Genomic DNA, 10151 nt, shown 5'->3' with positions numbered 1-10151 from the left:
CCACCAGGGGGGTTTGCGTTCACGCCCTTTGTACAAATTGGCGCGGCATATCCTTCTGTGGACACAGGGGAAGTTGCTGTCCCTCAGAGCAGTATACATTCCCGGGTGTCTGAATCAGGGAGCAGACGTCCTGTCGAGACAGGGGCTGAGGCCCGGGGAGTGGAGGCTCCACCCTCAGGTGGTGGAGTCCATCTGGACGAGATTTTACCAGGCGGAAGTGGATCTGTTTGCGTCCAGAGAGACGACACACTGTCCGCTATGGTTTTCTCTCACACATCCAGCACCGCTGGGACTGGATGCCATGGTTCAGCCATGGCCGAGGCTACGGCTGTACGTTTTTCCCCCGATCGCTCTGCTCCCGGGAGTTCTGGAAAGGGTTCGTCGCAACAACGTCCGCTTGTTGTTGGTTGCCCCACTCTGGCCGAACCGAATATGGTTCTCGGACCTGGTGTCCCTCCTCGACGGCTCACCTTGGGAAATACCCGTCAGGAGGGATCTCCTCTCTCTGGCGGGTGGCTCGATTCTTCACCCCCGCCCAGAGTTATGGAAACTGTGGGTCTGGCCACTGAGGGGGCCAGACTCATAGAATCTGGTCTCTCAGCTGAGGCTGCTGAGACCATTCTTCACTCCAGAGCTCCCTCCACGAGGAAGCTTTATGCCTTTAAATGGAGAGTCTTTACTTCCTGGTGCAGCAAACACCTGCATGACCCTGTGAACTGCCCAATTGGTACAGTCTTGGAGTTTCTGCAGGAAAAGTTCACCGCAGGGTTATCTCCTTCTACACTGAAGGTGTATGTGGCGGCCATCTCGGCTTACCATGTTCCTTTGGTCGGGCAATCCCTTGGGAGAGACCCGCTGGTGGTTCGCTTCCTTCGTGGCACTCGGAGGCTGAGGCCTGTAGTCCGACCCAGGGTCCCAGCTTGGGACCTGGCCGTTGTGCTGGAAGGTCTGTTCATGGCTCCGTTTGAGCCCATTGAGACCGTTCCAGTCAAGTTTGTGGCACTTAAGACAGTACTTCTGTTGGCAGTCACTTCTCTGAGGAGAGTGGGTGACCTTCAGGCCCTGTCGGTTTCCCCTACGTGCCTTGAATTCGCACCGGGGATGGTTAAGGTTTTCTTGTACCCAAGGCCCAGCTATGTGCCTAAGGTACCGACTAATGTGCCACGACCTGTCGTACTTCAGGCCCTCTGTCCTCCCCCATTTAGGGATAGGAATCAGGAAAAGCTTAACTTGGTGTGTCCAGTGCGAGCACTGGATGCCTATGTTCACAGATCTTCTTTGTGGAGGAGGTCTGAGCAACTGTTTGTGTGCTTTGGCTCGCCCAAGAAAGGCCTGCCGGCGACCAAGCAGACACTCAGTAAGTGGATAGTTGAGACTATCTCTCTGGCTTATGAGACCACTGGACGGCCTTCACCTATCGCCGTCAGGGCTCATTCTACCCGGGGTATGGCAGCCTCTAAGGCCTTGTGGCTAGGGGCTTCAATGCAGGATGTCTGTGATGCGGCAGGCTGGTCCTCTCCTTTCACATTCGTTCGGTTTTACGAGTTAGATGTTGGTGCTACGCCTGGAGCCCAGGTGCTCATGTCTTAAGCTGTGCGCGTTTTTACACACAGACAGGCATTTGGTAGTATGGTGTTTTGGTACATCGTTCCCATAGCGTAGCTTCGGCGACGCAGCTCGAGTTCCCTCGAAGGGGAACGTCTCGGGTTACGAATGTAACCATTGTTCCCCGAGAAGGGAACGAGACGCTGCGTCTCCCTGCCATACTCCCTGCATCCCTGTCTCGCCTTGCTTCGGCACAATTTAGCTGAAGTTGGCTTGCTGGGTGCTCTTTTTATAGCTTCCTGGTTCCCACGTCACCCGCCTATGACGTGTCACTTGACCATTGGACTGATTTGACATACGTGCTTCAGACGCAATCACGCAGAGGGCGTTCCCATAGCGTAGCTTCGGCGACGCAGCGTCTCGTTCCCTTCTCGGGGAACAATGGTTACATTCGTAACCCGAGACGTTCTGTGTGCTCTAGCAGACTGCAGACAGTTCTGGTTGTTACCAGCAGCAGACAGTAAACACCCAAAAAAAGAATGAACTCTTTAGCATGTCGCATTCAAAAGTTATTCTTATTTTACTGAAGGGTGCGAAAATACATTTTTCATATAAATATTAATTTTTTGTTTTGCACATATAATAAATAGCAAGGGATTAATTATGCACACAACCAAAGAAAATGCTGTGAATGGACTCATTTTTAGAGTAGGACCTAAGATAAAAGATGGTGTATCATTTGTGGCTATCTGTGCTATCTGAGGCAGTTCACACTCAAGTTTCCCATATGTTTACAAAATTTTTTTTTTACCTCATTATTAATTCGAAGATTGTTGGATATGTGTTAATAATAGAACAAAAATAACGATGTAGCCTTATTCCTGAGAGTGAGAGCTTTCATTTGATATAAGACATGTTTGTCATACTTGAAAAATATGAAATATGTGAATATTAAATCATATAAAAAATTTGTGGGGGGGGGTGATAGTGTAAATTAAGTGTAAATAACTTTCTTACAGTAAAACATATCTCAAAGTGATGCATATCTGCAGAAAGTAGAGACTCTAAGATTTCAAACAGTATCTCATATGTGGTACTGGGTCCATGACAGACCATTAAAAATTAAAGGAATAGTTTATATTAAGTCAAAATAAGATAATTCTGGAACCGGTACAGGGTCCACAGAGTCAAACAAGATATGTTTCTGACCCTCTCTTCACTCTTGGGCATGGAAGTGATTTCCCAACCTTGTTTTCAGTTGTCCTGCCATCAATGGAACGGTCAAGCTTTATTTTTTTGGATTTTGCTGAAGAGAAGTCGATCAGAGCTACTGGAGCAGCAGCAATCTGACAATACGTTAACACAAAGAAGACATTATTAAGTACACATTTCTGTGCTCCATTAAATATCTATATGCAGTTTAAATCTGCCGCTTATCCGATGGCTGTGAGGAAAACGGGTAAGGCTATCATCACAGGATTGAGATGCCAAACTGTATTTATGTGGGTCTTTGTTGTTTTAGCTCCTCTTTGCCCAACAGGGAAATTGTGACAAACCACAATGTCACAAGATACACAGATATAGGCAGAATATAGAATAGAAATACTTTAATAATCCCCGACATTAGGTATGATGGAATATAATGAAAATCCCCTCAGAGAAGAAGAAATGTAGATGAAGACAAGCAGTCTACTGTATCTTGTTTGTTGATGAATTAACCAGACCAAATACAAAACTAAAGGGCACAGTATAAACATTAATTTACTAACATCATATTTTGGCCTACTATTAAACAGTGTCCCCAAAATAACATTCTCTGTCCCACATTTGGTTTGCTGTGAACGTGTCACCTTACCTTTTTTACATGTGATGGCATCAGCCACTTACTCTGCTGTTCAGGTAGCTGTATCTCGCATCTTTACCCCAACTTCAATGGAAAAAATAACTGCCCCTACATGAGAACACGATTCTGATAGTCTGTGAATAGAATTTAAACCTCAAATGCAATCTACACCAGGGGCAAAGTGCAATCTATATAAACACATTTTAATGATGTGCAATATAACCTAATATGGATTAGCACTTTACATTAAATAACATGAGTATTCATTAACACTCTCTCTTCGCTTGTTCTGAAGTAAGTTACACTGGCAGTATGCTAGCAGGACGTTACGTGTGTGTGTGTGTGTGTGTTCTTGTGGTAAACATCCTAGCCTACATAAATTACTTACCCTGCCATGCAATTGAAATGAGCTGCAATGACTTCTCCATCCTCCTTCGCAATAATCCATGTCTTCAAAGGTGTTTAGTTTGATCTCTGAGAGTGGTTTACCTTGAAACATAAACAACTGTCAGACTAACGTCGCATTCAAATGTGTTGCGCTACTGCTAGCATCTTCACATAAAACAATATAAGAACAAACACTTACTCTAGCGAAGACCAAACGATGATCATCGCGGAGCCATTTGACACCGAGGTTGTGGACCCACCGGTTGACAAAAAAGTTATATGCCTCCAGACTTTTATAGGCCTTCATTTGCTGTCTGGTGTCACTCATCTTCATGAGGTACGGGTCACGCCCAACATATCTGTTAATTAATTCCTTGTCTCTTTGTTTTGAAACGGGATCTAAATCCGTAAAATACCGACTCTCTGCAATGCTTTCCACTATAGACGAATTCTCCATTTTTTCTTCCTGCCCTCCATCTGCTCTTCTTCCCGCCCACGCGCGTCATCATAATCACATGACTGAAACCCGGCTTTTGTTTATTATAGTACATTAAATTTGAGATGGCACTGGGGGTGGCGAGTCAGATGTCACTGAGTAAAGTGCATACTGAGTTGTCTGTTGTTTATGTCAAGTAAACGGTGATAAACTGTTTTTGCAATGCGACCATTTATTTATGTCCCCACCAATGCCAGAATCAAACCTACGCCCTTGCGAGTAATAATGATTTAAAAACAAAATACTTAATGCACCAGCCCAAGTTAATTTTCCAATTATATTTGACATGTTTAAAATTGAATGAGCCAAAAAGAAAGAATATAAGTGTTACAGTCCCAGTCTTTCTGCCTGCCTGTTTCCTCGTTCATTATCTATTTGGACTTTATTTTCCATCATCCACTTCACTCCCTCACCTGTACTGTGTTTGTGTTTGTCCTCACCTCCCATCAATCATCATTATCATGTCTATATACTCTGTCTGTTCTCCACATTGTTGTCCGTTGTCAAATGTTATGTGTGTGTTTGGATTTACTGTTTATTGGTTTATATTTAAAGTTTATTTGTTGATTATGTTTATCCGTCATATATTTCCTTCATCCTCCACCGCATCAAGTTACAATAAGATTAAATCTTCTGGTTTTCTTTAGGGTCAAAAATAAGTCATATAAACTTGCATCTGGCATGAACGCCCTGCTTCAACTTTCCTACTTTTAAAAATTGTCTAACTGACTGTCTGCTCGCTGGCTAACAGGTTTCTGATAATAAGGAACACTGATGCTGCTTAAACCGTTTTTACTTTCACTAATGCTGGAATCCTGACAGTGCGCTGGACCACAGCTGTCTCAGGAAAGATGATGAGGTCTTATGAATGTTATGTGTGGGCCGAATACAAAATCACAGCGGGAATAGTTTGGAATAGTAATGTACACTATAGGAAGTGTTTTGGGAAAACGATTAGGAACTTTTAGAAGACTCATCCAGAAATACATGCAAAGGTAAACATGCACGCTAAGGTCATTTTATCAGATAAACCACCATGTTTTCGCTAAACTTGGAATAACGTTGAAACTAAAGGAATACACATCTGAACTGTATTGATTGTATTGGATTGTTTGAATTAATACTGAGTATAAATATTCAGTGTCCTCAAATTGAATGAAATGTGTAACGTTACTATTATAGTAGATGTTGTGCTGTTACATGACTGGACAAAGTTCGTGCGTAAGTGTGTGTGTGTATCTCTGTCTGTGTGTGCATGTCATTTAGAGAGAATGCATATCTTTTTCAGGGACCATGTATATTTTTAGGTAGAGCGGGCCTTATGCTTATTTTATGTGAGATTATCTTTGGTGAAAAAGCCACGGTCAGATTTTTGACATTAAGAATAAAATAAAATACGTGTTTTCAATAACAACCATTAAATCTGTGTCTGTACTGCATATTCAAACCTTAATACCATTCCATAACAGACTAAAAAACTTAAGACTAAGACTAAAACTCTTAGGGGCAGTTTCCCGGACCAGGATTAGCTTAATCCAGAACTAGGCCTTAGTTTAATTAGGAAATATAATTAGTTTTAACAAACATGCCTTACTAAAAAACATTACCTGTGTGCATTTTGAGGTAAAACAAAGGGCACTGATGTATTTTAAGATATGTAAGTGTAAGTTGTTTTCAGTTTGGAGAGCTCTTAAAACTGTTTAAGTCTAGGACTAGTCTAATCCCTGTCCGGGAAACCGCCCCTTATGATATTTCGTTGACTACTAAGACTAAAATATTTTAGATGACTAAAATAAGACTAAAACTGAATGGTGTGTTATTCAAAAGACTAAGACTAAATCAGAATTTGCTGCCAAAATTAACACTGCCTTACTTGCAGATGTGAAATCTTTAATTTACAAATGATCTTGAAATTGTGCATAGCTGCAGTTTCAAATCTCCACCTACAATGAATAATTTATGTAATTGATGTATAAAAGAGCACCTGTCAATGTTTACATTCAAGCAGCAAATATTATTATTCAAAGATCATCAGATCTGCTGTTTTGCTGTTTTCTACTGAATTACAAGAACTGACGAAAAATAATTTCCTCTCTTATATTCTTGAAGTTAAGGAGTCTGTGTATGTTGTGCTCTTAACAGCTTCATTATTTAATGGGGGTTTGAAGCAAATAAAGCAGAAATGAGTTTGATATTAAACCTAAAATCTGATCATATGGTAAAATAATTTTAAGCTCCTGCACTCCCAGTGGCATCAAAAGCAGTTTGGATGAATGGTTGTTAAAATTGTTTGTATTTATCATTATAAGTACTGATGAAATTTGTGTGTCTCCTCTGATCAGTGTTGTGTGTTATTGTGTTGTTTGATCATCCGAAGCTGTGTTTAATCACTATCAGTGAGTACAGGAAAGCAGATGGTACAGGACGGAAATGGTGGTTGTGACAGAATAATAAATTACTACATTTTTAATCTTACACAAGAGGTAAGCTATAATCGCAATATTGCCAAAGTCCCATTATAATCACATTATGAGGGTTCATGTAAATGTGGTCAATGACACTTACTGACGTTTCTCTACATGATTGAGTATCATCAGATTTTAAAATGTAAATTAAACTGTAGTACAATAATAATACAAATAATCCATATTACAGCTGTTTCAACACAGCAGAAATTAATAGATAGGCAACAAATTAATAATAGGATTTATCAACCTAAAAAAAATAAAAAATAAAAAATAAAATAAATGCATAATTAGCTATAAAGTTGTCATTTAAAATGAATTATAGTACAAAATAAATGAGCAACTATCAGCATCATCTGCAGTATCTGTCAGGTGTATGAGTGCAGTCACTGTGGAGTCTGACTGACAGAGGTTTTTGTATCACTCTTTATCACTGTGTCAACACCCAGCTACTGCTAGGATAGTGTAAACTCTGACAGTAATAATCTCCTGAATCTTCAGTCTGAACTCCACTGATGGTCAAAGTGAAATCTGTGTTTGATCCGCTGCCACTGAATCTTGATGGAGTTCCTGTGTTGAGGGTTGTTGCATAATATATGAGGAGTTTAGGAGCTTCTCCAGGTTTCTGTAAGTACCAGGATAAGTAACTACCACCATACACTGCACTGCTGACTTTACAGTTTATTTGAAGATGTTGTCCAGGTTGAACTGCTGTTATTGATGGACTCTGAGTAACAGTGTACTGTCCTCTACAAACTGAAAGAAACAACAAGAATGAAATATAAGACAACACTGAAACAAATCAATATTTCACTCTTCAATGAATTAATGATGATGATAAAAATGTTACAACACAAACCTTGAGTAAAGACTGTGAGTGTCCAGATGAAGATGATGATGAAAGTCATTGTTGTTCTTTTGGTTTGTGTGATGATGAAGATTCTGTTCTGTTCTGATCTCAGTCATGAAGTGTTAAACTCACAGCACTATAAACACTCACACATCACTGAAGCATGACAACACAATGCAAAGAAGACGACAGGAAACTTCTGCTCATACAGACTACTACACTATTATTATCATTGTGGACTTGCATGCAAGAAATATTCTGAAGAAAAACTAAAATGTTACAGAAATAATACATTTTTGAATAATAGTAAGACATTAATGTGCAAAATTAATTTGTCTAAATCAGGGGTGTCAAACAAAGGTGTCCAATCCAGCCCGCGTGATGATTTATACAGGATTATTAAATATTAAATACATATTTTAAAAACTCTTTTAGGCGGGTGTCTAGTTCGTTTTTAATATGAGAGACTTGCGGAAAGCAGCAAAATGCGGAACATAGACTAAACACGGTGCCCAAAAATCTTGCCGTTTTATTGTTACCGCTCCGCTAAAGATCCACTGATTCCAGTAATCCACTTTGTGTTTTCCCGCCCGCTCCGCAGCATCTCTGTGCTCTCTCTGCCTGGAGAGCGAAGACAACAGTTTCCGAAGTTTGTTGCATTAACAGGTAGATTCATTACATTATATCAGTTTTTAAACCGCAGAATTAGTAATTTGTAAGTATGTTTATGTATTTCTTCCGGTAATGATTTGCTGTCAGTGTTCTAAAAGTGCTAACAACTTAGCAAGCAAACAACAACAAAATATCCACAATCTTATTAACGTTACAATGCTTGTCTAATCGATTTAATGTTCCCGATCAGATCTAAGTTAATATAAACACTAAATTTGCTGTTGTTGGCACACTTTGTAGACAAAAAATACAAAAAACACCAATGCCTTCACAAAATAACGACAGAGAACGGAAAGAGAGGCTTTTAGCAGCAATTCAACATTGCAAACATGGATTCAAAGCTCCATCAAGCCAGCAGGTAAATCATATTGAATATTTAGCAGATTGTCACACTTTAATTCTTATTATATTTCTCATTATAATATATATATATACAGTCTTGTTCAAAATAATAGAAGTACAATGTGACTAACCAGAATAATCAAGGTTTTTAGTATATTTTTTATTGCTACATGGCAAACAAGTTACCAGTAGGTTCAGTAGATTCTCAGAAAACAAACAAGACCCAGCATTCATGATATGCACGCTCTTAAGGCTGTGCAATTGGGCAATAAGTTGAAAGGGGTGTGTTCAAAAAAATAGCAGTGTGGCATTCAATCACTGAGGTCATCAATTTTGTGAAGAAACAGGTGTGAATCAGGTGGCCCCTATTTAAGGATGAAGCCAACACTTGTTGAACATGCATTTGAAAGATGAGGAAAATGGGTCGTTCAAGACACTGTTCAGAAGAACAGCGTACTTTGATTAAAAAGTTGATTGGAGGGGGGAAAACCTATAAAGAGGTGCAAAAAATGATAGGCTGTTCAGCTAAAATGATCTCCAATGCCTTAAAATGGAGAGCAAAACCAGAGACGTGGAAGAAAACGGAAGACAACCATCAAAATGGATAGAAGAATAACCAGAATGGCAAAGGCTCAGCTAATGATCACCTCCAGGATGATCAAAGACAGTCTGGAGTTACCTGTAAGTACTGTGACAGTTAAAAGACTTCTGTGTGAAGCTAATCTATTTTCAAGAATCCCCCGCAAAGTATCTCTGTTAAAAAAAAGGCATGTGCAGAAGAGGTTACAATTTGACAAAGAACACATCAACTGGCCTAAAGAGAAATGGAGGAACATTTTGTGGACTGATGAGAGTAAAATTGTTCTTTTTGGGTCCAAGGGCCACAGGCAGTTTGTGAGACGACCCCCAAACTCTGAATTCAAGCCACAGTACACAGTGAAGACAGTGAAGCATGGAGCATGATATGGGCATGTTTCTCCTACTATGGTGTTGGGCCTATTTATCGCATACCAGGGATCATGGATCAGTTTGCATATGTTAAAATACTTGAAGAGGTCATGTTGCCCTATGCTGAAGAGGACATGCCCTTGAAATGGTTGTTTCAACAAGAGAATGACCCAAAACACACTAGTAAACGGGCAAAGTCTTGGTTCCAAACCAACAAAATTAATGTTATGGAGTGGCCCGCCCAATCTCCAGACCTTAATCCAATTGAGAACTTGTGGGGTGATATCAAAAATGCTGTTTCTGAAGCAAAACCAAGAAATGTGAATGAATTGTGGAATGTTGTTAAAGAATCATGGAGTGGAATAACAGCTGAGAGGTGCCACAAGTTGGTTGACTCCGTCTCCATGCCACACACAGATGTCAAGCAGTTTTAAAAAACTGTGGTCATACAACTAAATATTAGTTTAGTGATTCACAGGATTGCTAAATCCCAGAAAAAAAATTTTTTTGTACAAAATAGTTTTGAGTTTTTACAGTCAAAGGTAGACACTGCTATTTTTTTGAACACACCCCTTTTAACTAATTGCCCAATTGCACAGCCTT

General features: G+C 40.1%; 1 gene segment (V, D, J or C); it reads right to left on the bottom strand.

Moving 5' to 3' along the window:
* Positions 1 to 7166: 7166 nt before the first annotated feature.
* Positions 7167 to 7644, bottom strand: LOC135781091 (Ig kappa chain V-III region PC 4050-like). The segment is given in 2 exon segments: positions 7167 to 7492; positions 7596 to 7644. Coding segments are annotated over 2 exon segments (375 nt in total).
* Between the last annotated feature and the right edge of the window lie 2507 nt (positions 7645 to 10151).

The sequence above is a fragment of the Paramisgurnus dabryanus genome, chromosome 23 (genome assembly GCF_030506205.2).
Source record: "Paramisgurnus dabryanus chromosome 23, PD_genome_1.1, whole genome shotgun sequence".
Taxonomy (NCBI): Eukaryota; Metazoa; Chordata; class Actinopteri; order Cypriniformes; family Cobitidae; genus Paramisgurnus; species Paramisgurnus dabryanus.
This window is presented reverse-complemented; position numbering and strand designations above follow the sequence as displayed.